The 27,994-nt window shown below is 44.6% G+C and overlaps 1 protein-coding gene across 4 annotated transcripts; it reads right to left on the bottom strand.

Moving 5' to 3' along the window:
* Positions 1 to 149: 149 nt before the first annotated feature.
* On the bottom strand, positions 150 to 27,994 carry klhl13 (kelch-like family member 13). 4 transcript variants are annotated; one of them, XM_030362080.1, is made up of 9 exons: positions 27,855 to 27,994; positions 26,417 to 26,488; positions 17,161 to 17,232; positions 14,944 to 15,085; positions 13,207 to 13,339; positions 12,426 to 12,622; positions 10,165 to 10,960; positions 6,516 to 6,629; positions 150 to 1,374 (listed from the first exon to the last, which is right to left on the bottom strand). In XM_030362080.1, exons 2-9 carry the CDS (start codon positions 26,467 to 26,469, stop codon positions 887 to 889), a joined length of 1,995 nt encoding a protein of 664 aa, XP_030217940.1. In that variant the 5' UTR covers positions 26,470 to 26,488; positions 27,855 to 27,994; the 3' UTR covers positions 150 to 886. The 4 variants fall into 4 exon arrangements, with proteins under 4 accessions (XP_030217940.1, XP_030217943.1, XP_030217942.1 ...); XM_030362083.1 differs by lacking the exons at positions 26,417 to 26,488; positions 27,855 to 27,994 and adding an exon at positions 23,182 to 23,594; XM_030362082.1 differs by lacking the exon at positions 17,161 to 17,232 and having other exon boundaries at positions 887 to 1,374.

Below are 27,994 nucleotides of genomic sequence, written 5' to 3'. Positions count from 1 at the left end.
TTTGTGTCATCCCAATTGGTCACCTAACAGTTGGACAGCAGCACCTGGTCAGCTGGGACGAGTGGACTAATTTTAAATGCATCATACAAAAAATCAAACAGCTCAGTGCTAGAAAACCACCGGTTACCACAGCAACAAAGACATCCAGATTATTTTAAAATCTTGTTTATTAAATTTAGAAAACAACATTTTGTTATTTCATATCAATAGCAGGAAAGAAGAACTGAAACTGTGGGATAGAGACCCAGAGAGAGACGTGAGAGAAAGAAAAAAGAGAAAGAGCGCTAGCGAGCGAGAAAGAGAGAGATATGGGGCCATGGCCATACCCCCTGAGTTATAAACCATCTGTGTCTGGGTCTCGACCGCCCTGGGTTCGACTGCACCTTACCTGGCATAGACTAGGAGAGAGACTGTGTGCCACGCGGCCCGCCATGGGGGCGGCGATGTGGCAAAAACGCAAAAAACAACGACATAAAACGTAGTAGACATCAGGTAGAAAAGTTGATTTGCAAATTCACTTTTCAAGTTTAGGTATTTCCTGCCAAAGTGTAGTGAGATCGCAGCGTTCGTGACCAAAGGGAATGGGGGGGGGGGGGGGGCGTGACCTCCGAGGGCCGGCGCCTCCGAGGGGCAGGGCCTCTGAGGGGTGGGGGCGTGGCCTCCAAGGGGCAGGGGCGTGGCTTCCAAGGGGCGGGGGGCGTGGCTTCCGAGGGGCGGGGCTCAGGACGCTGCACTACTGATGTAGTCCTGATAGGAAGTGCAAACACTGTCTGTTCGTCTGCGTGTCGACGTAGTTCTATGTGTGCATCTGTGTGTTCGTTACAGGGTGGGGGGGAGGAGGAGAGGGGGCTCAGTAGAGGGGCGGGAGGGGCCCGGGGTCGTGGCGTCATGGCGCCGAGAGCGGCGACTCGCGCGACGGCGACCCCGTGAGGTCCTCCGGCGGGAACACGGTGAGCGTGCAGGCGCGGATGCCGCCCAGCGACTCGGGCAGGTCGAAGACCTTGTGCCACTCGTCCTTCTCGGGGTCGTACTTCTGCACTATCTCCACCATGCAGCGGTTGTTCCAGGAGTAGCCACCCACCACGTAGATCTTGCTCTCGAACACGGCCACGCCCACGTCGCTCTGGCCGCGCAGCATGGGCGAGATGGGCGTCCACAGGTCGAGCGCCGGCGAGTAGTACTCGCAGCTCAGCACGTCGTCGTAGTCGCTGGTGCCCCGGAAGTGGTTGCCGCCGATGACGTAGAGGCGGTCCGCCACGGTGCACATGCAGTGCAGGCCGCGCACCGTGGTCATCGGCGCCTTCTGCGTCCACTTGTCGGCGTCGGGGTCGAAGCACATCAGCTCCTTCTGGAAGGTGTCGTGGGTGATGCCGCCTGCAGCCGCCACCGCAGGAAGGAAGAGAGCGACACAGGTTAGACACGCCCCATCTCTCTGGAACCAGGATGGATCATCTGGCAATCTACCTCCCTCCCTACAAGTCCACCTTTCAACCCCTTTCTCTCTCCCTCTGTTCCTCCACCTCTCTACTCCTTTCCCCTTGAATTCCACCTCCCTCTACCCTTCTCTCCATCCCTTACCCATAATTCATACATCTGCTTTGAATCACTCTCCGCTGCATAGACGTTTATTTATTTAAATATATTTGTTTGATTCCAAAATGTGTTTTCATTGCGATAGTATGTGCAACACGATGTTAATTAGATTTCCTCCCCCACCTTTATTATCCTAGAGATAAAAGGAAAGGTTGAATGGACTTGACACCATCAAAGCAGAGACTGACTTACTCGCCGACCAATCAACTGAGTCATTCAAGATGTGATGGTAGCCTCTCATTGGTGGAACGTTAGGGCCCGCCCAACATGACTGAGCACCGCCGAGAGGCCCTGCCAACAGGAGCCCAGGTTGATGAGTCTTTAAAAGACTTGGCTCCTTGTTAACGTTGCACCTCCGCTTGGTAACGCCACCCCCACCTCACACACGTTTCACTTTCACTCTGGGGTGAAACGCGATGAATGTGGATGCAGACTAACGCTCCACTTTTTGCTTCCACTAATATGAGAAGCCCTGGCTCGCTGTTCAGACTGATATCACTGCAGACAGCCAGGGTCTAACGGAGCGTGTGGAACACACACACACACACACACACACACACACACACACACACACACACACACACACACACACACACACACACACACACACACACACACACACACACACACACACACACACACACACAAAACAGGACATGTCTACAGGGAAGGCTTAAAATAAAGACCAACACAATCCCAGAATGCATCTGGGCCACAGCCAGCCAACCCCACTCTCCCCCGCCCCAATCTCCTTGTAGTCCGACTGGAAGCAAATACACTTTCCCTTTCTGCTCCAGCCTGTGATTCTATCCGTCCCCCAGCTGGTCTGTCAGATGCCATGACTAATAACAGATCTGTGATGATTAACCTCCATGACTGACGGCTCAGACCACAGAGAGCTCCGTGTGTGGCAGCAGGTTACCCAACCAAAGGGCGTGGGACCTGCTGCTCCAACATTTAACCCAGCCGTCAGACTAACCCATTGTTTGGATCCTACCCAAAAACAAATTAAAGACCAAAATAAGACGTCAGACCGTATGGTAACTTTCCCGTTATGACTGAATGACGTACAATATACATCAGACTTATTTGGGGCAGTGTATCTAGAGGTCAACATACATTGCTTCATACTTTCAAGGGACAGAACAAGACATTGGCTGGATCGCTGCCCCCTCCTACATTGCACCACGAGTTCCACTGGTCCATCACACAGAGACATTGTGCGCCGACGCTGATTCACAGCAAGAATTGATGAGCTGCCAGCTTGAGTCCCAGCTCGGCCCTGAACAGGAGCCTAATGGGGCAGGCGGACCCAGGCGCACCAGGAACCCGGGAAGGAGTAGAAGTGGCTCAGCACATTCCAAAAATACCCCACACACATACCCTGCGGAAAAGGTTGGGCAGACGTGGGCCGCATCCGCAAAGACAAAAGACCGAGCCTGGATCACCGGGCAGGGAGGAGAACCGACACTGTCCACATCCAACACGGTCACGGTGAGGGAATCATAATGACAATAAGATCAAAATGGAATTATGAGGTGACCCCATTCGGTTTTAGAATGTTCCATTATGCTTCAGCCCGAACTCAAAACAAAAGATAAACTTTCCTAGAACGTTGAGTTCTAGGAATACTTTTTTTTTTATGTCCGTCGCTGTGTATGAGCGCTAGAACGAGCAATGTTTTGAATGAAATGTGCCACACAAGCTTCAACAAAATGAACTGCTGCCCCGACAAAGCCTCACACATCCACACACACCTTGTGGCCGGTTGCCCTCTGTAGTGACGATGAAGAGTATACTGAACGGCCATGAAAAGAAAAAATACTGCATTCGGAGTGCAGTGAAATGTTCCCAAACTTGATAGCAGAGTAGCCAACTGAGAGAGAGGAGACGCTAGGAGAGGTGGGGAGAGGCGTGTGGGGGAGAGGAGAGTTTGGAGGAAGGGCAGTCGGGAGAGGGGGAGTGACCTCAGCCATCCCAACCCACAAGACGTGACGGAGCTACCGAGTGACTCGCAGTGGCAGCTCCACCGAGCTGACGTGATCCCATCCGACAGCTCTGTGGTACCGCTGGAGAAAAAAAAAAACCCTGCGCTAAAACATCCTGCGCTGACCCAGTGTGACAGGCCAACATGGATCTGCACCCTGGTCACCTTGCATAGAGCCCGCTGCTAGCCGCTAGCGCCCAGTCTGCGTTGACCTTTCAGTAGGTACAGGACTGCGCCCTGCGGCACTGGACGCTTGAACCAGAGCATGAAGCCCCGTGTATGGGATCTTAGGCGGTAAAACGTGTCGCCGTTGTCATTCATTCCTATGGGACGGGCGGCAGAGCTCAACCTAGTGACAGCATTCAACCAGATAAGTTGCCCTTGCAAATATAATTTAGTTTCTTTAGAAATATTTGGTTGGCCTAGAGACGCTTAAAATGGAAAAGCTGGGCATACTGCTGCTCTTAACTTCGTTAATTAGCAATCATCAACATGGTACATATTTAACAATTCCTAACAGATTTTGCTTTGTCGGACCAATAGAAAAGGATGAGTTATTATATGAATAATGCCCCCTGGAACCTGCTCATGTACTCCACTAGGGTAGTCGGCCCCAAAGTGGTGAAACTACGTAGAAGAGCGCTTTCTAATGTCTTACGAGGCTGTCACAGAAGATTACTCACCTCAGATCACACACACATCCTCCGACTGTTGGTGCAGCTGCTACAGTAATGCACACTGGAATTGGTGGGCCCTGGGGTTTTTAGCCTCACAATCTGCTGTACACATAACAGGACTAAGCAGGACCGGGGAAGAAATGGGAACTCAGGAAACACACCCACACTCACATACTTGCCAAGACCCTCTATGATGTAACGAACCATCCAAAGCAACCCTGCTGTTTGATTTCCTACAGGAACACCAAAACAAGTGAGATCTCCATTCATTACATCTCATTCCCTGTAATAGATGTTCATTTTAGACTGAATGGCTTAATTCATTCATGGACACGACAGAAGAAAGAAGACATTGGCTTCTCTATCATCAGTGACTTCCACGCATCGCTCTACCCCAGACCACGCAAAAATCGCCCAGACACATTTGTCTGCTCCTGTGATTCATTGTAGCGATGGTGTTTTTAGCTTGTGTTCTGCTTAATGCACAACAAGACGAAAAACAACCAGGCTATTATATACCCAATGCACGTCACATAAGCAGTAACATTTCCCAACAGAAGTGTGTACACACACACACACACACACACACACACACACACACACACACACACACACACACACACACACACACACACACACACACACACACACACACACACACACACACACACTATGTGCTTTATTATAATTGACCCTTGACTGCGCAAGGCAGACAACTTACTGAAACAGCTCAGCTGCTCCAAATAATACATTTAAAAGTTTATTTTTTGGCTCATCCATGTCATCTGCACAAGATTAACGATAAACTGAGACCATACTTTCAACCAAATAATACATCAACCAAAGTAGCAAAACGATTCAGAATTTTGACGAATAAGGTAACCGCAGGATATTGAATTAACCAGAGAACAGCAACAATTTTAAAGATGAAACCAAACTGCAAGACAGCAGGGGGAAGAGTGTAGCAGCAGCAGGATGTAGTCAATGATGTAGTCAACCCCAGTGGATCCCCCGCCCCCATCTTGTCCTGTCAGTTTAGCTCCGGTATGTGTTCTCCGCTTGTTAAAGGGGGCCATGGAGCCCCCCTCTCTCTCTCTCTCTCTCTCTAGCTATCCCCCCCCCCCCCCCAACTCTCTCCGTCACCCTCCCAAATATAGATATATAAATATATATATCCCGTTGGATTAGTCAGTGGCCAGAGATGGAGGAGGCTCATCTCCACAATAGAGGATTTGTTGAGGATCCTGTGAGGTGAACAGGCAGTGTGTGGTGATGGTGACTCATATGGAAGCATGGGGGGGGGATTAGTGGAAACCAAGCCTACGACATGCTCAATATCTACTTTTCCTCCTTGTTTCGTCTAAGCTGGGGCATTATACAGAGCCGGCAATACTAATGTCAAATTAGGATTTACCATTTCTTGGGATGACCCAGAAGAGAGGGGATTGAGCAAATTTGGTTGGATCCTTCTCTTGCTCCCTTCAGTACCAGAAAGACAAAAATCTAGTTTTCTTGAAACGTCTCACAATTTCCATTTTAGTTAATAGCTAAATGCTTCAATAAATCAACTGTTATTCTTTTGGAATATATTCGGTTAAAACAATCAAACTTTTTTATTTTACATTGAAATACAAATGTATTCCTTCTCAGTCTGCTCAATATAGGAAAGAGCTACTGAAGGAGCGAAGGAAGCTTTCGTTCGTGATGTAAAACATGCCGCCTATAAATACGCGCATGGTCAGAAGGTTGCTTATGAATGAATAAATGAATAACTGGTCTTTGCCAGTGCACTGTGTATGACGAGGCTTCCTGCTGCACAAGGGAATACGAGCCTGGCCCAACTGCGTCATCCTCTGCTAGCAACTACTAGCACCCTGACTCAGTGGCTGTAGTGTTGGCTAATGAAGTAAAGATTTTGCAATCCAAGTTCAACCCAAGGTGCTCACGAGAAAATGACAAGAAAAATACCATATTTCCAGAAATCTATGTCACCTCCCTGCAGGATTATTTTTTTTTGAATATTTTATAAAATGACATCCCTCAGTTTGAGTTGCGCTACCAATTCCACTTCAACGACATAATTTCCTATTCTGTAAGCGAAGACTCATTCAAACATTTACTCACAAAAAGTATTTCAACCAACCCTGCACACAAACAACAACAAACTGAATCCAAACTAAGGTCTCAGCAAAGAACCCATCATCCCTATAACTCAAAAGGTTAACCACAAAATCAGACATTTCAACATGAACCCTCACCTGAAATGTACATGTAGCCCCCGTAGACGGTGCCCGCGTGGCCGTAGTGGGGCTCGTTCATCTTGGCCACGTAGGTCCACTCGTTGGTCCGGGGGTTGTAGCACTCCACCGTGGCTGAGGGGAGGAGACGCGCCGATGAGAAGGCAGAACAGGAGAGAGGAAACACACACACACACACACACACACACACACACACACACACACACACACACACACACACACACACACACACACACACACACACACACACACACACACACACACACACACACACACACACGCACACGCGGCGGCGTTAGCAGGAAGTGGGTCAAGAAGAAGACTAAAGAGGACAAACTGGAACAAATGAGCCCTCGGAGGGTTTCGGCGCCGGAGTTGAAACGAGGATTTAAATGCGGCCCACGCCACCCGCCTCCTCGCCACGGCGGTGGCGGTGCAAAGACGCTGATAAGGGGAGGACTGCCGGATGGAGGAGACGTTGACAGGAACCCACTGGGTTCTGAGGCATTACATCCTATTTAGTAGATGCTTTTATCTAAAGCTAATTATTTTCGGATATATATATATTATTTTTTTACATGATATTTAGGAGCAGGTATAGGAGCATCATTCTCAAGGCAGCATAGAGGTAGACTGCAGACATTTGATTTACAACAACAGAATGTTTTGCATTGAAGTCCAGAACCTACACGGTCCTGAGATCTATGAGCCTTGCGGGTTGGGGAAACAAGAGGCTACGACACATACATGTACACAGATGTGAAACCGCTACAGACACTTGCAAAGTATTTCAGTTTTTGACACTGAAAATTGCTGTTCCTTCAAACTACAAAAAAGGTCAGAGATTTAGTTAAAATTAACACATTTGATAGTCGGATAATGCAGACTGTAGACAGAACTGTGTTGGCTTAGACTCGTTGCACAGATCCCAACATGAAAAGCAACCACAACCGCCATGTTCAAAGTCACCTTAGGACACAGAGTTAACTTACTATGTGCACACAGTCTAAGAAGCGCATGAATTGGATATAAAAAAAAAGAGAAAGGGATTAGAGTAGATATCTATTAGCATATATTTTTTAATCCAAGCCTAGAACCCATACTTAAAATGGGTTTCATACTACTCAATTTCCTGAATAAATGATATAAAAAGGGATCTGAAGCACTAGAAAGCTAGAACAAATCAGGATATTTCCTAGAGCAGTTTAGGCTAATACAGTTAGGTAATACGCTTTAAGTGACACATCTGAAAATGTTGTTATTTGTTGTGTGCCAGGACTATTTTGCAACGACACAAACAAACGGCTTGTGAGAACTTCCTCTATTTCTAGGAAAAACTGTTTGTGCCAATGAGCAGTCGCCACTCGCCACCGGGGCCCGTAAGGTCATGTTACCATGGCTACAGGTGAAGCTAGCAAAGAGTGATTGTCCTCTTCCTCAGCTGACCTGCACTTAACGTTCATCTGTGGAGACGGGATTGGCTAATAAAACAGAGAGGCAGAATCCCCATGCGTTGGAACAAAACAGAACAGTATAATTGAATAGAGAGATCCCTCAAGACTTGGTTGATTCAAAATCAAACAGCGGATTTGAATATTAAAATAAAGAGAGGGAGAGATAACGACTCACTATATTCCAAAACAAAAGTGCAGAAAAAAAAAAAAGGTGGGCAATTCGATTCCAAAGCAAACACTACAATAATAAAACGAATAGAGGGAGCCATAAGCACTGATTAGAGTAAAAACCAAACAGTACAATAAAGAAGAGGGCCATAAGGAGCTAGATTAGATTTGAAACCAAACAGTGGGTACTCTGTTCCATCTCTGTGAACAGAGACGGAACCGTTGCGAGCGTACCAGCAGTGCGTGTTTTTTTTAGTTAAGTACACAATAATACCAATACACCGGCCACATTGTACAGAGATAAAAGAGAAGACTCTCCTATTTAATGCGAATGTCGGCTGTGATGCCCTTCGAGACTGTAACAAAGCGGCTATATAAATAAACTTGACTTCATCGAGCAAAATTAATTATTTAACTCTTGACTCTAGCCTTGCCTCTGAGAACACTGGATGACAGCTTTTCTATTTATAGGAGCTTATGAAAAGGCCTCGGCTACCGTTAAAGTCCTTCCAATGAGAATTGTGTGATCCTGATTTCGCCTGGGCAGGTGTAGATGATCCCACGTCAGATCTTGTTATTACATTAGTGATCCTATGGGCCAGGTCATGTTCTGACATGGTCTGACCCGCGTTGTGATCCAAGAGTACCCTGGACACGATACGGGTACCATGTGGACACCTAGCGATGCATTTGCTTCCCTTGTAGGTTGCTTGGGTTTTATTTTAGGTTAATGCTAAATGACCAAATGTTAATGCCTGATCTGCCAATACAATTGAAATCACGCCCATGTCCATAAGTCAGGCACAAGGATTTGCTGGCTTTTCCTGTCAATTTCACTTTAATAAGATGTATTTAAAATCTTTCATTAGAATTCTAGCCAAAGTGTTCAGAAGCGTCAAGTCTGGGTATTCTGGATACTAGGTCTGTGATTTGATTACAGAAGAGGCCACAGTGTGATTTTTAGTAAATAACAGGGGACAGTCTCTCTTATATAATCCGTTCCATGGTGGAGAACACCTACAGTGCTTTCACAGTTCCATTACAATGTAACCAATGAGAGGCGGCCATAGTTTCATTGGGCCTCCCAAATGATGTAAAAAGGCTGATACCATTGGTACCCCTATGAATAATTTAGTCTCATCATATATTGAAGTGTGTCAAGACTCCCCATGCACCACACAAGGGATATTATTTCCTTTTCATTAACTGCTGTAAAGACATGAGCATCTCTCTTGCCTTTGAAATTATAAATGTTGCCTGCCGTACGTATTTGCCAGACGGCGAGACAAATTGCACCACAGAGACCTTCCCTTTGTAAATAACTCATCCACTTCAACAACTTTTCTATAAAGGAAAGAAGAGAAAGGACTGCCGGGCAGCACAGACGTAAGAGAGCTGAAACCACATCCTCCGTGCCCAGCCCAAGGTAAACACATAAAGCTCACAGGCGCTGCATGGCAGACCCACAGGGGAAAGCAGGGCCGGTGAAATGACATGCCATTAAAAACCGGAGACGCGCAGCTCTAACGAGCCTCAACCCCATCTGACAGCCAGTCAAGTGAGCCCCGTGCTCATTGGTTTAATTTGAACCCTGCTGGGGACTAGTGACTGCTGACGTCATTGGCCCTGGCTCTGGCCACAGCAGTGCTCTGAGTGTACGGTTAAGTACTGGGTGGTACCATTCTGTGGTCCACAGTGGGGGTTGTTTGGCTTCCAGACTGATCACTGCCCCACCGCGTCATGCCTCGTCGCATGACAACGCCTCGCCCTGTATTGACTTTTTTCACACACACACACACACACACACACACACACACACACACACACACACACACACACACACACACACACACACTTCGTCCCAATAGCAAGAAGCGTCTGATGCCAAATTGCCCTAAGCTCCTTTCCAAGCAAACAGTATACTGTTAGTTATCATTTCGCTTTCAGTTCCCCCATCCCAGCTAACGCCCCGAACCAAGAACTATGGCCATTATAAACCAAACAAATCAAACAAAAGTGATCCTCACCGAGCTCCCCGGCCGCGTTGCGCCCGCCCACGGCGTACAGGTGTCCCTTGAGCGCGCTCAGGTGGAAGAAGGTACGCTTCTCGTTGAGGCACGCCACCTGCATCCACTTGTTGTAGCGCGGGTCGTAGCGGAACACCGTGTCCACCGCCGTCTTGCCCTTGGTGTCGTAGTTGCTCTGGCCGCCCACCACGTACAGGAAATTGCCGATGACGGCGATGCCGTGCTGGTAGCGCGGCGCGTCCATGGGCGCCAGCGCCTTCCACTCGTGCGCCTTCTCGTCGAACAGCCGCAGCTCCTTGCTGACCACCAGCTGCTGCCGCAGCACGCCGCCCAGCGTCACCAGGTGGCCGCTGTCCGAGCGGATGGCCGTGCGCTCCGACTGCATGACGGGCTGCATGTAGGGCATCATCTGGTAGTTGCTGGCCTCCAGCAGCAGGTTGACGCAAGTGTTGTCCGTGCGCATGAAGTCCACCGTCTGCACGTGGTTGATGAGCTCCTGGGGGTTCATGAGGGGGAAGCGGATGTTCTTCATGAGCTTGGCGGCGTGGTCCATGCGGCCGTCCTCGTAGCGCAGCCAGCGGCACGCCGCCTTGAACAGGTCCAGCTCGCTGCAGTGTTTCAAGCTGTTGCTCGACAGCACGAAGGCCAGCCGCTCGAAGGGCAGCTTGACGAACTCCCCCGTGCCCAGTAGCGAGAGGAAGTTCTTGAGGATAAAGTTGTTGACGTACTTGTCCACCTCCGTGAGGTTGTAGGCATTGGCGATGCGCCCCACCTCCACGCAGTTGTCCAGCGAGACCTGTGAGGGGGGGGGGTGGGGGGGGGTAAATGGCAAGTTGCATCATGGGAGATGTGGATCTCGTAAAATGTTAATGTCTGCCGACGTACGCGACGCGTTGCCGTGTAGACCCACTTAGTTTTATCAGCTGTGGACAACATCCGAGTGCAGGCTTACCTGAAAAGGTTGGTTCTTTGTGTGGTGTGCTTTGCAAAGGACAGACTGAACCACTGCAGTTCAGTTACATTTACAGATTGTTTCCCGGGAAACAAGGGAAAGGTCAAAGCCTTAATGCACCATTACACAGCTAAAATGTCTTATTAGAAGTTCTAATGTGGTCTTGTGTGCATGCCTCCGAGGGGAACAGTTCCTCGCTGCCTTCTTTAAGAGGGATGCAGACCCCCCCTATTGGTCAAAGGGTTGTCAAAGTATAAGATGAGTGACCGCTTTCGCCTTCGACGAGCCAAAACAAGAACGGGCGAGCTATGGTGGTACCAATCTGACTGAGCAAACGGAGTAAGTAGGAATGTCCTCCTCCTCCGTTTATTCCCACTAAAGCAGTGCCTGTTCAAAACATGGCTGTTTGGAATGGGCCCATTGCCTGGTCTCTGGTATTGCTGTTTGCAGCTTTTCTCGAGAGCGGCTCATCCAAACAACTTCACACTCGACACTCCCTTGGGTCCTCAGAAATACCCCCGCAGAGTGTGAAGTCGATCGGATGAACGGTTGCCGTGAAATGAAGGACAAACATACAAAGACTATTCTAGTTATGGTTGGATCATTATTTTAGGGAGTTTGACTCTCAGATTAGGATGCGATATATGCTCTCCTGCCATTGGTCCCACCACAGCCATTGAGCTTCTAGCGATAACCCTGAAGTACACCAAGCAGGGATGGGGCTTTGACTGTCATGCACCATCTATTATTTACTTTAGAAAGATCATTAACGACTATTAAAAGGAATACTACTGTATGCCGTCCAGATCTAGCTCCACTGAAAGACCAAGGCCTTGACACTACCGGGATGATGGTTGGATTCCAACTGGGACCACCCATGCTAAGAATGAATGCACTCACAGTATTGTGACACTTTTGATAAAAACGGCCAGCAAATGGCATATATAAATTATAATAATAATAATATCTAATGGATCACAGATATATATTACAGTGAGCATTGCAAAATAAACCTAGACAAGGGTTATTACACGGCTTATTACACAGCCACTTATCACGAGGCTACTAAATATCTCAATCAATAATCGGACAGAAAATATGCAACCATTGTCTAGATTTATTTATTGAATTTAATTGGATTTCAGGACCTCCAGAGTCTATGATCAGAAGTGTGTCGTCCATAGCGACAGTCGATTATTCATAGCAGGGGTCCGCTATTCAGAAATAACAGGCCTCAGAACGTCGTAATTGACCAATCAGAATAGAGGACTCAACAAAGCCGTGTAATAACGCATAATAAATCCCTTACCCCGGAGATGAGGAACACTTTGCAGAAGTCAAGCACCGGGAGGATTTGCAGGAAGCTAGCTGCCTCCAGTGTGTCCTGCAGGTTCTCCATGTTGAGCGATAGCTTCGCCGTGTAAATGAAGTCAATGATCTTCTTCAGGCCTATTCGGTTTACCCCGTGGAGCTTGATGCACATCAGATCCTGCTCCTTCATTCCACCTGTAGGACAGAAGACAACAAAGGGGACGTCAGGCCACATCGCTGGCTGCTCCAGCAGGAGGAGGAAAGAGAATGGGGCTCTTGGTTCAGAGAGGGATTTGTGACATAATGAAGCGCGTGAGTTAAGTCCTGCTCCATTGTAACGGAGAAGTGTCTGCGGATAATTAACAATTAGCATTAATCTACACCCACTAGCGCAGTTATTCAAAATCAAATATGGAACAGAACATAATGCAGGGGCCAGGGGAGTAACTTGCTTATCTTTAACAAATAATATAGAATAAAACAATTATTGTGTGGTAAAATCTCTCCATCGCTTTCTTTAGAGCATTACGATTTGAGGCGACGTCCGATGATTGCTGTTCTTTAACGATTGGCTGTGATGAAACACAAACCCAATTCTAATGTGTAGGCTAAGCCAAGGATACAGACAACCGAAAGGAAACAATGCGTACAATGTCGTGCAGCCTAACACCTTATGGATCGCCATCCATAGTAATGCATGTGTGCCATGGTAATTGGCACACACCCTTGCTGCAGAGTGGGCGCGTGTGCAGGGCCTAACTGACAGACGAAGGACCTACCTGTGAACATGGCTTTGAAGTAGTCTGAGGAGGAGGCCATCATGGCCCGGTGGACAGGAAATGCTTCATCTCCATCGCCGGCAACCAGCGTCACATCACACAGTAGCCCCTCTATCCTCAGCTGGTCAAACCCCTGGGAGACAGAAGGCTGACGGGTCACAGACTGGCCTGAGTGCAGGACTACGAGCAGTGATGGAATGAAAACGACATTCCCATTAGCTCCACTGCTAGGGGGAGTGCTCTGGTTGGACGTTGATGCAAAGAGAAAGTGAGTAACAAACAAACGGCTCAGAAATGGCTGTGTTGTGATGTTGTAAAGGTATTCAGACCTAATTCTATAAATTGTATTGCAAATAATAAGACATTGACATCCCCTTGTATATAAATAGTTATTTGTGAAGCTTAATTATTGTCAGGGGTGCAAACTGGCGATTGCCAAAACAAAAAAAGGGGGAAAAAAAATGGCAGGAAACATTTGCAATGCATGCACCTTTACATGAATCATGCTACATTTTCTAAACAAACTCTGTTTGAGTGACACATAAAAGTCAGTCGGTGGTGTTCACACCTACTGTATGAAGCATTGCTATGCAATAACAATACTTGTTTTTTTTTGCCTTTGCCTGTACCAGTGCTTTTTTCATCGAGCAGCTATGTGCCTCACTTTGGCTTTCCTGTCCTCCTACACAGCAGTCTTCCTGCTTTGCTATATTTAAAATATGTATTCGAAAATGAATTATATTTTAAGCGCAGAAAGATCAATTTTTACGACAGAAAATTCAGTTAATTAAATAAACTCTGATATACTGATAACAAGCAAAATTTCAACTAGAATATGCATTTCCAGAAATTGCCCCGAGTGCGGTCATGCAAGGTGAGGTTGAAATATGTTTTTATAAAGCCATATAGTTTAGGACGTAAGGAAATGTGGAATGGCTTAAATCAGGTGAAAAGATTTCACTTCAGTTCAAAAGTCTAAATGGAGTAAACAATGTTAACATGCAAAGCTTCTAACGTCAAGTCGGACACAGGTGCACATCTCGTTGTTTGAACAAGCATAGTTTGGGAGAGGGCAAGCCTCTTGGAAAGGAGACATGTCATTTCTCACATGGGAAATTCCACGTGGTAATTCCAACCAACCAGGGCAACGTTTTGATAAATAGAGGGGAGTGGCTTATGTCCGCACTTATTCGATAGAAAATGCCCAGAAAAGCAAGCAGAAGTTGTTTTCCTGAAACTACCCCGAGTTTTGAAAGCCAGGCGACTCGTCGCATGGGAAGTTATCACAGGTATTTCTGACGTTTTTCATCCCAGAATGCATCTGACGAATGGCAAACGAAGCCACATACCTCATCTGAAACTTGCCTATTGTCAGCCTTTAGATTCTACCGGAAGTACACCAGATATGTAGGAAGCACTTAGCTCTAATCAGAATAAATTGAGGTCCCCACACAAACGCCCCAATATATAACAAACATATTTCCAATTGATTAATCATTTTAGCGCCAATGATACAAGAAAAAACGGTAACCACTTACGCTTAACTAATAGACTTAAACTATGTGGCTTTATTCAAAACATATTATCATCCTCATTTTTTACTACAGCAATCATCGCATTTTGTGCAGAAAATGCATGTTCTAGTTCAAAATTCATCTTTTTAGTCCCTAGTCCATTTCTACCGTACATTCGGCGCGTCCCATTTCTGTGATTCTGACCCTGACTCAGGCCGTCTACCTGCAGAACCACGGCGCTGTGTGTGTTGCTGGTGAAGAAGCGAGTGTTCCCCGTCTTGGAGGCCTGGAGGTGGGAGGGGACGCCCACGTCTCCGTAGCCCAGCGCAACCTTCATGTGAGCGTCGTCGTCCTCAACCAGGGATCTGCCCGGAGAAACGCGAAACATGGAGGGAGCTTGGTTAGAAAACTGGCTAATTTCACTCCGTTTCACACATTTGTTTCAAGTGTTTTGGGAAGTAGATAGGTGGAATACATTGAAAAATAGTCAGGCAACGGCAAGAGCATTAGTTAGTATGGTAGGATCGTCTAGGGGTAAGGGTGTAGACTCTCGACCAAAAGGTTCTAGGTTCAAATCCCAATGTCCGCAGTCTACCTGTAGGCATCCCTGAGAAAGAAGCCTAATCCTAGACCTGTTTCTGATGCTTGTGGATGAAAGAATCAGCAAAATGACTAAAGAGTAAATAGTACATTTTTAATGATGCCCCTCAAAAAAAAAAAGTATGTAGGGGCAACGATATCGAGAGTGTTAAGAAGAGTAAAATTAAGGACTAGGACCAGTGGGAAAGGAGTAATATATTAAAACATATCTTCCTGCACAACCCAACAGAGGCATGAGGGGACTGGGGTAGTGGGGGGGGGGCACTGACCTTCTGCTGAAGGAATCTGCCTAGCACAAACTGCTTAGTGGACAGAGTAGCAGTCCGACTGCCACCTTAAGGAACCGTAGAGTAACAATGCTAATTGAATCCCTCCCTGCAACCCTGCACTTTATGGATGATGGAAAGTAGACGGAACTACACTATCTAGCAGAAGTGTGGTGCCAAGAATGTAAAAACACAAGGATATGATTTTTCCCATAGTTCGAGACATGCTTTTCCAATTTAGTAGATCAAATGGGATGCATTATTACATGGAACAAAAACTTTTGCTTGGGTATTACCATTTTTAAGTTAGCAAGTAAATACATAATAATAGTGTTACTGCGGACTATGCAAAAGGCTTTCCTATTCAAAATCAAGTTAACTTTTAATAGTGACGAATTGTCTCTGGAAATGCTGAAGTTGTGAAGGACTGTACATAAAGTGTGCACGATTGTGTGGCATTAGTGGGATCTCCCTGATGCACCTGACCACCATGACTTCCATTTGGGTTGCTTAGAGTCATATAACAGCTCTCCTCTCTGACGTCAATATTGAGAGGTCCTCTGTTTGAGCCCCAATATCCACAGCCTAACATGTAGGCATGCTAAGCCAAGAGGCCCAAACCTTTACCGGCTTGTGTATAACATGCCCTCTGAAAACAGAAGAGCACAAAATCACAGTAAACAGACAAAACTGTCAACAGTCTGTTGTGCTCATTAACAACAGCAACGTAACGCGAGGGTGAAGGGTGCTTGGGACAGCTGTAGGGTTGTCAGAAACGTCGAGGTTTACTGTCGTGTTCCCACTACTAATAAACCTAGAGCACTCAGAGTGCATTAAGTTGCCGGAGCAGTCATTATGTCGCCGTGGATGAAAGTGTCTGCGAAATGGGCACATAGGGAATTATTAAAATTGGTTAGATGGACACTTGGATCCTGAAATAGAGGTTGATGGACAGGGAAAATCATGACTGTTGAAAGCGTTTCACAGTGAGATAATTGGTTCAAGTGGGCCACTGACCTTTTTTGACTAATATAAAATAAATGAAACACAGAATAGTAATTATGCAATGCTTGAATGATGTAAGCCTGTGCTAAGGTCATGTCTGAGTGCTGATGATTGTAGTCTGTGCACATTTTTTTCTTCATAAATTTGTATCGATACAATAACAGTCACAAAATAGTTAACGCAATTCCAATTAACATGCCGAGAAAAATGAAGTGAACACTTAAAAAGGACAATACAATAACCAACTTGACAGTAATTTCGGGACAGAGTCCATCACCACAACACGCAAGACAAACTAGTCAAACTGTGAACTACTAGATATACATGCTTCAATTGTAGCACATACACATACAAACCATGACACGTAAAGCAGCATTTAATTATATATAACATACACAAGACAATGGGTGGGGGGGAGGCTTAAGCTACATCTACCAGGTAAATGGCGACAGACAGCTTCTGGGAACAGCATTTCTGGAGGAAGTACACTCTAAACTAGGAGATGCTGAGGAGGATCACAGCGACACTGAGCACGACAAAAATCTACTACAGTGCTAACAGACATTTACCCCGTCAGGTGGTAAGTGGCAGAGGCTGCGAAGAGCGAGCGTGAGGTCCACACCACAAAGGAATGTTGGTGGCTGGCAAACGAAAACAGACAAGACAGCAGACCACAGTGAGACTCAAAAAAGTGCAAAGATCTGCTCCTGTAGAACCACGGAGCCACGAACAGAGCTACAATGCTAAATGCTTGCTAATGCTACAGCTACTTCAAGCTAGCTATAGCTCATGTAAGGTATTGTACTGTAGCAGAGTAAGTAAAAGTAGGATTGGATGCATCCCGCAGACGTATCTTTGTCGCTTTTGGGAAACGTGTGGTACAACGCTGGTAAAAGTGTGGCATAAAGTGCAGACCGTTCTAGACTACAGTATCTGGAAAGCACATTTTATTAATTTTACAACAATTACACATTAAAGCACCATTTTAAAAGATGGATGGTAATAACAAATATAAAAGCCAGTGAATAAATAAGACTAAGTGGTTACTGTTGAGGTCACTGAAAACTATTTCTACAGTTTCATAGTTAGGTCAGTAATTGGGTTCAATGTTGTTTCTTTAATGGTCATCTGTTCATAACATTGAAATTAGAGGTTGGCAGATAGAAACAAAGCAGTTTATGGACGGAGGAGCAGTATGAAGTTACTCGTGAACCAAAATGGAAAATTCTAGACCCTGTGGATTGATAGTGGCGTGTTTGCACAGAAGAAATCGCAGATTTGTGTTGAATATTGTTTGTGTCTAACAAGCGTTCCATTGGGCTTGAGTCGCTGCAGGGTGCTCAGCTCAACTAGTCAAACTGTTACAACCCATCCCTCAATGCACCGCTACCTGCCGTTAGCAGTCAAGTGGTCTCCCGTTAGCAGACCACTTGAATGATTGCACCAGTTTGTTTTCCTCTGGGCAGTGTCTCCCCTCAACACAAGTCCTTAGACGAACAGCTCACACCTCGAGGACATGGTATTGTATCTTGTCCAAATTTGTATTTTAGTTTAGCTATCCAATATCCACTTCACACATCATTCATTGACTTCACAAAAACTGCCCACATAGGCAGGGCAAAGGTCAGAAGTAAAGGAAAGGAGGGATGAAGTAGGGAAATAAGTCAAGAGCATCCTAATCATCTATCAGAAAGACTAGAGTCACAGCCTGCGCTCTTGCACCGCTCAAAGGCTAGCCTGCATCCAGAGAGCCAAGAACAACAAGGGCAGAGCTAAACTCTTATGAAACATACAACATGTGCATGTATTTCCGAGTGAGACTACGTCCATTGCTATGAATCAACATGGGTTTGGTATTGTTATTATTTTTGTATTGATGCTTCTGTTGGGATGCGTGTAAATTCAGCCTAGCTAAACAATATTCTCAGATCAGATATTAGACAGTAGTTGTAGGAAGGATCAAATTTAAAGTGATAGGCAGGTTTAATTTCAGAGATGAATATAACTTACAATAATGATCGTCGAAAAACATTCTGTGTTTTTAGCCAACTTTGGTTCCATTTAAATTACAATGAACTTGGAAAGCAAAGCCCAAATCGACTTTATACTTTGAGCATGCGAGCGTGCGCGTGTCTCCAGACAGAATCAGGGGGAGAACAGTAAGTTGTCCTTCTGCTTTCATATCCACTCCGCACAGATGCAATGTAGCCAGCAGTTCTCAAAAGGCAGGCTCATTCAACTAAAATAAACATTTATTCTGCAGAATTTCTGCCAAAGAAAAGTGCAGCCGCCACAATAAAAAAGGAGCAGTCCGCGTTATTGCTTAAATTAAAAACACTGCTGTGTCCTCAACCACTAAACCCTGAGTTGCCAGGTCCTCTCCTCACAGACTAACCTGTAGCTGTATCCGATAGGTTGGACTAGGCACATCAGTCAGCAAAGGCGGCCAATGGCAGAGCCAAAGCTCATAAATATCAACATGGGGAAATGGCAGCCGTCCAATCTATATAGAAAAGCCTTCATCAGGAAATGGTACATGCATAATTAAGCCGGTCAGTTGTCCTATTTTCAGGCCACCCTCTCAGGCGTTACTCGTTACTGGGTAAAACAGTTGGCCGATGGTTAAACTGAGCTCGGAACCATCCAAGCCAAAGGCAGGTTCTGGTTTCTAGGTTGTACCGCTGGTGGCTACTTCTATTTTCTTTCATTAACATGCACTCCAAATAAATTGGCTTGTTAAAGCCATGCTCCAATTAAAGCAACTGTCATGTTGGCACATTAACCATGCCAGTTGATTTAAGCCCGACTCAAGAGATTTCCCCACATGATTTACTGGCGAATGTATTGAAGTCTTGCTCACATTATAGTATACAGTGCACATACATCCAACTTGGAAACAGCTGTTTCACCAGATAAACGCTGTCAAGCTTGCCAAGTGTTGGCTAAAGGATACATACAGACATACAGACATACAGACATACAGAGATGTGGAGGTGGGGCTACTGGACAGGTTACGACAAATCACCCAGCCTTCCCTTCCCATTCCTGTTTCTCAGGCCTCTTTGAGCGACTACAATTAATGGCTGGCCATTCATCATTAAGCCAGACCGTTGCCTTGGGCATTGAGGTACTATTGGTTAATGCATAAGTCTCTGTACAGGTTTGTTCTGTGGATACCTTGCTAGTGCGTCATTGTTATCTGGACCAAAGAGCACCATCAGTCTAGTTGTCTAACCTTCATTTGCCCAGGGAAATATCTGATGTTCGGCTGGTTCTTAAGAAAGCACCTTATCATACCAAGCACACCAATAAGCCAAAGACATATCAACTTGGTACACCCACATTATGCAAACAGTTCTTTACTATACACATATATATGTATGTATACACATACATACATAAATACATACATACATACATACTTTCCCATCAAGTACACCAACATTACTTTATCATTACAAGCACTGTAACCTACCATGCCCACCAATAAGCCATACACACCCACATATCAAGTACACCAACATTACTTTATCATACCAAGCCCTGATACATACCATGCGGACCAATAAGCAATATTCCCTAACATATCAAGTACTTGATGCCAAGTTAACATTTTATTAACAGTTATTTTCCACACCAAGTACCTTCAGATGCCAACATAATAAACCCTGATTCTTTCCAAGCACCCTAAAATGAAAGTACCTTAAAATGCGTAGTATGCCAGCATCACCCAACTGCAACTGCAACTGAGCGACACCTAAGTTAACATGGGTAGAACTTCCCTCACAGACACACAAACAGACACAACTGTCCTGACACACTGTGGACCAAGATAGCCAACCCGCGAATGGCAATGGTCAGAATTACTCGGTTGGTGAATGATTATGAGTGACTTCAATAAGTGAAATGGAACGTCTATGTTTATTGAGTAAAAACTACCCCCTTATTTTGAGTCAACCATCTGGAATTGGTAGTTAGCCCAACACAGAGGTTTAAAAAAAAAACAACTGGCTCAATGCATGCTTGGTGCACCATCACAAGAGGTCTCTGACTCTCTGAAGCTTGAATACTCCTCCTCACAAACAGTGTACGAACAAAGGCGGTACATTCAACCATCCAATAATGGATGGTCCAATTTTGGACAGTGACTCTTCTTTGTTATTGTTGCAAGATATATTATACAACATTGTACTAAATACTCAAGTAGTACAATGCAAGAGAAGCTTAAAAAAAAGAGATCATCATTATGGTAATTCCCTGTTACAGCAGTTATGACTATGCAACCATTAATCCACCGAAGCCAGACTTTTCTCATTTCCATTTAAGAAGTAAAAGTGCGCTTTTTTTCTACGTATCCATTATCCAAGATGAAATCAAGTAACAAACAGCAACACTGGCAATTCATAGTTCATTCTATGCCATTGCCTAGTAGTGCAAACTAGACAAAAAAGGAACATGATCTACTAGTATATTTGAAGCTCGTGCTGAACTGCCTAGAGATTCTCCCACATCCATATAGCAACAACCTACACCACCTCTAATTCTGGAAGCCCATGTGGTAAACCAAAGCATCTTCTTCCTAAAAAAAGAACAGACAGACAGCGCTATCTCAATGATGCAAGCAGACAGACGCAAGCACTTCAAATCCATGTTGAAAGAAAAACTAGAAGGAAACTACTACATCAGAGCTGATTATACCCTGATCGATGCATTTATTTTGTTAAATGACCCGCCCAGTTGTTTCAAACAAAAAGCCAAGGATGAACCCGACAACATGTTTCACCTAGCTTGGAATCAAGCCATGGCAGTTAGAGGCACTGAACCATCGCCATTCTTTACTAACATGAAATCTGCACCAAGGGCAGCTACTCTGTTTATATATAGACGAGAGTGGGCTCGCTGCAGGCAGCCACACATATGCAAGGACACTGTTACTATCCAGTTCTCAATTAAAGACACACCAGTTCACATAACACACACATTTCACCAAGCTCCACAATACAGACGCTCTCATACAGAATTTACCAGATGTACATGTGAGGAGGGAAGGCGTCTCCAGTGAACTGGAGAGGGACAGAGGTTATGTGCTCAACGGGGCAAGGACAGACTCAATTTTCCCTGACCACAGTAACCTATAATTGGGGGCCCAATATCTGTGTGTCTAAAAACACAACATACAATATACATGTATCAAAATAGCTCCGGGTTGTAGGGCAGAGACAGACCCAGGCAGAGGAGGGCGGAGGCCGTACACATTAGCTACACACACTGTGGCATTGCTGGAGTGGGTCTTTAAATATAGCTGTGGTTTCTAATGAAGACATTAAAAACACATGAACAATTATGGTATACGATGTGATGCCAAGAAGACATCTCTAGAATATGATATATAAAGGTGAATTACGTAATTTGAATGGTGATTTAATATTTTATTGTTGTGAAGGAGATTTGGTACTGGCACTACACAGCTACATGTCATTGTTATTATAGATAATGCGTCTCAGAGCAAATCAAATACACATACTTAAAAACCCAAGCATGACCAAGAGGATTAAAGTCTTATGTGTTAAAAAAGGATCTGCTCTACTACTCATAACAAGGTTTGTGCTTATTATTCAAGGGACACAAAAATATGACATAAATATTTATGACTCTATGGTTATCGTTTAGAATTTGAGGAAATATTCTAATGTGAGCCCTTAAAAAGGTCAGGCATAAGAGCAGTGTGAGTCTTAATAAATATTTAAAGAAAACCTTATGAATAATAATAATATTTTTATTTACAAGGCACTGAACAGGTGTTGGGGGGCAAAGTGCTTAACATTCTTCCTCCCTGTAATTAATATCTCGATGCTAGCAAGCATCAAGGAGAGCCCTGAATACCTTTATCCTGAGAAGACAAGAGAGCCTACTGAACACTCAAACCCATCCATTGCCTGTTCACGCTACGCTTATTCACGCTACGCTTATTCAAGCTACGCTTATTCACGCTAAGCTAGTTCACCCTGCACTAGTCAACCATTGCGTTTAAGCATGGAACTGACAAAAACAGGGAAGAAGAGGATGTCTACCCTCCCCCCCCCTCCCCTGAGCACCAGCAGATGACAATAGCTCCTAAATCAGGACACATCATGCACCCTCACAAAGACAGGCTCCTCCCAAAGCCACTAAAAGAGGACCAAACAAACATTGCCCCAAGGCAGAGTGCAATGGCACAGACGCAAAAGCTCACGGTGCACTGAACCAATCTGCGGGATTGGCCTCGCTGCGTGCACGGAGCGCAGCTTTCCACTGGCCACCGATACAATAGATGTCCCAGCCACAGGGAGGAGGAGTGCAACCCAGGCAGAGCGCAGACTCAGCACAGTGAACACAATCCTTTCCTGCTAGATCAATGCTGCAGCCGCACAGACCCCCCCCCCCCCTCCTCTCACACCCATTCAAACCAAACCCAATTCAATTTAAAAAACGCATTGAAATTATTGTGAAAAATAAAACCATGAAACCTGGTTAACTTTGCCAAGGCGGTGGACCTCCACCTGATCGGCCACCCCCAACGCCCCAGCAATGCTCCCTCCCTCCCAACTCACATGTAAGCAGGCGACAGAGGCGACGACCTGGACGTCTTAAGCACGGGCACGGGGAATTTCCAGCTGACCGGCGACCCGCTTTTCCATTTCAGTGGCATGTTGCTGCTGTCACCACAACGGTGCTACGGTCGCACGCGCACCACAGAGCACATCCACGGAAAACCTGCTGACAACGACGCGCGATTCCATCCCACACGGCCAACACCATTAAAAAAAAGAGACAGAGAGAGAGAGAGGAGGGGGAAGAAGAGGAAGAAAGACCCTGGTAGAAGGGAGTGCAGGCTAAAGACTAGGCTAGTGACATTAGCAGCAGCACTAGCAGCAGCGCTGGGAGTCCAATGGGTTGGATCCACCACAGTGGCTATTTCCTCTGCTGCATTTCAGTTGGTAGGAGGGAGGGGAGGAGAGAGAGGGAGGAGGTGAGAAACCCCTCCCTTTCCATCAGCCTCTCGGTGAGACCAGTTGAAGCTCAGAAAGGGCGCCATCTTGTTGGAGAAACGGGACCTACAACACTGGGGTTAGAAGGAACCATAACATTTTGCTGACAGCCTTTGTTATGCCAATCTGTGCAAAAGCTAGAATTCAATGCTTTGCATGAAAAGCAATAGCTTAGCCATCTCTTCCATACTTGCATAGTTATAACAAAAAATTAAGATTGTTGCAAGTTAGATTAATAATTATATTTATTTGATTAATATAACATAAAAAACAATTAAACCGATTTGGGAAAAGTATTGAGTTGAGAATTCCAGCTAATCCAATAAGAACCCATCAAATCATCCTTGACTTGATATAACAGAGGAACGATCCTATACTTTCCCTTCCTTCCAGGGCCCAAGCTACGAAATAAACATAAAACACACAGTGTGCCCTAAAGAATGTTCTCTTCCTCTTTGAATTAACACCCACAGCTTTGGCATGAACTGCATAACCTCCTCACAGTCAGGGCGACACCTTCTCGGCAGGACAAGGTCTCCTCTGGTGCTCTATCCGTGCACATTTCAAACGCCGCGAGCCAAAATCCCCAAAGCTCTATCCCCACTAATCTACTAACACTTTCATTAAATGCATCCATACCAATACCGTCTGGCTGCTTACATTAATGTATCAATATAAAAGGGTATACATCTAAAATGATGGTTTGTTTAAAGAAAGCAGATAACTTTAAATACTCACACAAGAAAAAACGCTAGCCTTTCAAGCCTTGAAAACCTTTTTCTTATTAACCTACTTTATGCGTGACCTTTGTTGTTCAATTAAAAATAAACAGCAACACCTAAACATTGCTAATTTAGCATTATTTTTCGGGAAGTCCGACCCGTTTAACAGTAAAGGCTTCATTTTGTCCGTTTACAATAAAATACTGAATTCTAACTTTCAAATCTAAATTTCAAACAGCTGAGAATTCTTTCCATCACATCTCCATTTCAATTTTTTAAATAAGGCCATGTTTTTTTTTTTTACCATGTTTTGTTGTCTGTATTCATGACTATGATTGAAATGATAGCAAATACGAATCACAATTTTGCAAAATATTAAAATGCCTTGTTTGAACAAGACATAAGTATCGAGTAATTTCAGCCTCAGGTGATAATATAAGAAAAGAACACGAGGCGTGCGAAATACTGTATGCACTCAACATTCACATAATGAATGAAATCGTTCCTACCAGGAGCCTAACCAGGGCCTCCATTGTAATATTATTCTGAACCATCATTAGTAGTGGACCTAATTAAATATACAAACGCAAACCCCATGCGTGCAAGTATGGCCCACCTTTATTACCTACATATTAATTGAGAATGTAATATCAGCCAGATGCTTATGGTCTGACACACATGGCTGCATTAAAGATGATTACTGTGGTTTCGTTTTTTTAATGCTGCTCTCCACATGCTGCCCTCTATAAAAGCAGTGTTCAGGTTTGTGTTGAAAGCGGCACTAGGAATAGAAAAGACATCTGCAATGGATTTTATTTGCGGATCAAAGGGAAGCAATTTGTGCCGCCGTTCATCACCCTGTGAGGGGCTTCAAGGCGATTTCCAATACTAACGGAAAACATTCAAGACAGCTCCTACTTCGTCCAGTAACAAGCGCTGGCAAGCCTTGGAAACTCAAAAAACATCTACTTATAGGGATCTTTAGACCATTACACTGTTCTCAACAGCAGTTCAAAACACAACTATGACAGAAATAAACATTGCTGATGGCCTATATTTGTTTGGTATTGTCAAACACCTTTCCTATTACTGCATCCCTTGTTATTGCACCATTACTCTACTCTCAAGTACAAGTCATCTTGTCCTCTTATTTCAAGAGGCTTAATTCATGGAAATGCATGTTAACAAATGTGTAAACCAAATTCAAGACTCAACGTTTCGCTGAGACATGATTGGACGTTGCACAAACAAACGTCCAATCATGGACAGTGGAATACCGATAAACACTGGAGAGCGGAATAGCAACCAACGCCATGTGTTGTGTACTTTCAACAACTTCTAGTCAGGGAAAATGATCTAGCCAATGAGGGTTAGTGTGTACCAGCATATTCTAGAGGCCACTCTAATGCCATCTGTTTCGGAGTCAAATCTCGTCAGAAAATGGGTCAAGTGGCCAGACAGAGATGCCGAGCACACCCGCAAAATCTACAACTCAATACGTTTAAAAATGAACCGTGGATTTTTGGATGGAGCCCGTCAAATCCCAGACGCCATTTGAGATAATGTGGTTTGTCTTTCAACAGTGCAGCAAATAAACAAATGCCTTCAAGCTTCTAGAAACTGAAGTGGTGTCTCAAGTAGCAGACCACAGCTCTGCCATGCTTACTTGATGCTTTGGATAAAGTTTCAGCTAAATTACTTCATGTAAATTATGTGAGGTAAACACATTTATTCAGTTATTAAAGGTTGTTCAAAAGCTACCGTTTGCTACCATTACTTTGTTCATACACATATTAAAGACGATTTAGTTGCATCACGTGTCCAGAGCAATAAAAACGTATTTAAACAAAAGTGTACCAATAGTTCCGCCTTCATTCGGAAGAGCATTAGGCTAACACCAACCCAAAAGGTATTTGAGGTTTATGCTTCCATTTATTATTTTATTCTTCATATCTGGTTTATTACCATCAGTATTGTCATCAGAGCAAAAAACGAAAAAAAGAAAAAGCAAAAAACGGTTTCAATTACATCAGTGAAATATGTACATGGGCCAGAGTGATGTAAATGGACTGTACCTGTCATGCATTGCAATAGGCATCGTCTCCCCTCTTTGTCCAGGGTTCTCCATACCCTCTCCAAGACCACGCCTGAAACAAAACGCACAGAACAAACTTCCACTTCTGACCGACATAGCATTTCACACAAAAACAAATAGAACTGAATACCAAAACCAAAACTTCAGAAAAAAAGAAAGATGAATGAAGGTTGATAAAACAGCAAGTTACCATCAACGGCCCATATCCATACAAATAAACGTTGAACTGCCTTTATTGTCTCACTGTCATTATTGGTTTGTTTAGATTCTAAATATATCACAAAGCAATGAGGCTCAGCATCTATCATCTTATGAGATGATACTGCATGTAATTTGTCAACAATCAATATTGCATGAGTGTGAATGAATTTCTAAATAAATGGAACAGGTCGTTTTGGCGAAATAATTCCTTACCTTTGGCTAAAGTAGCTACAGGCAATTTAGATTTTTAACATAATAAATTACTACGTTACAGTAACATCAAATCCCTCATCTTTATTAAGTATAGGAATCAAATTAGCTCTACCAAGAGTAACCTGTTGCATTGGACAAAGTACAAATGTTTATTTTCACCACCTGCCTTTGTCCCAACAAGATGTTTTAGTCCCATTATTAAAGGATGAATTCGTCCTACTTTGAAACCCCCCCTAAAGGCAAATCCCTGTAGGCAACTCACATGAATCCACAGTGGCCAACAACAAAAGTTTGAGTTGTTTGCCATTATGCACGCCATTCAATGCATAAGTTATGTCATGAAACAACTAATACACCACCCACATGCCACCACCCAATCAGCTGCTGCATTCGCCTCCAAATTCAACAACTATGTCGTTTGAACTAATTGTGCACGTAAAAAGTAGAAGGGTAAAAATATCAACATGACTAATAGTCCACTAGCTTATTTGCTAGCTAACTCGGCTAACAACAAACCAATCAGCCGGTGACATGATGCCGCTAGTGAGCGAAACCTTACGAGTGTAATAAGATGTAGCGCTGTTAGGGCATGACATGGTGCATATTTGGCCGTGTTGATCACCCTGTAGGGCCACCGGTGACATCTGGTCCACTTGGTATAGCTAGCGAAGGGCTCTCTTCTGACATTAGCCAACTTAAATTAACTCTGTGAGCACTAGTGGACACTGTCAACAGCCCGTTCCATACGGACACCTCTTCTCATTGGGTTTGTTACCCATTTCCCGAAAGAAATCATCTTTGTGTTTCATTAAAAATAGTATGTTATCGTGAACAAATAGTTAACATGATAGTAACTATTCTGGGTGGTCGGTTTGCTATCAATCTGACCTGAAAGATTCGGACTAGCTGGTAACAGTATGCTAAACAAGTTGAAATGAGTCTGTATGACTGTTTGAAAGCATCGTAAATAAAATGTGGCAACTTTTAAACAATGAAAATCGTACCTTCGACAACAAGATGACCAGCGTCCTTGTTTTCCTCGCAAACCCCAAATCCACTTAGACGTGAGGAAGGACCTGCTCGCAGTGTCCAATAGAATCAGGGTTTATTGGAAATGCTGCAGCATCCGCACTTTTAAATGGCT

Source organism: Gadus morhua, chromosome 7 (genome assembly GCF_902167405.1).
Source record: "Gadus morhua chromosome 7, gadMor3.0, whole genome shotgun sequence".
Taxonomy (NCBI): Eukaryota; Metazoa; Chordata; class Actinopteri; order Gadiformes; family Gadidae; genus Gadus; species Gadus morhua.
The sequence above is the reverse complement of the archived record's forward strand: the minus strand, read 5'-3'. Positions and strand labels throughout refer to the sequence as shown.

What these genes read in the sequence shown, in the direction of transcription:
- klhl13 (XM_030362083.1), bottom strand. Translation starts at nt 23,279, where the DNA reads ATGCCACTGAAATGGAAAAGCGGGTCGCCGGTCAGCTGGAAATTCCCC. An exon ending in GCCACTTACCACCTGACGGG is followed by an intron (nt 15,086 to 17,160) that starts GTAAATGTCTGT and finishes TTCTCCGGGCAG; the next exon opens with ATCCCTGGTTGAGGACGACG. An exon ending in GGGCTACATGTACATTTCAG is followed by an intron (nt 1,375 to 6,515) that starts GTGAGGGTTCAT and finishes TGGCGGCTGCAG; the next exon opens with GCGGCATCACCCACGACACC.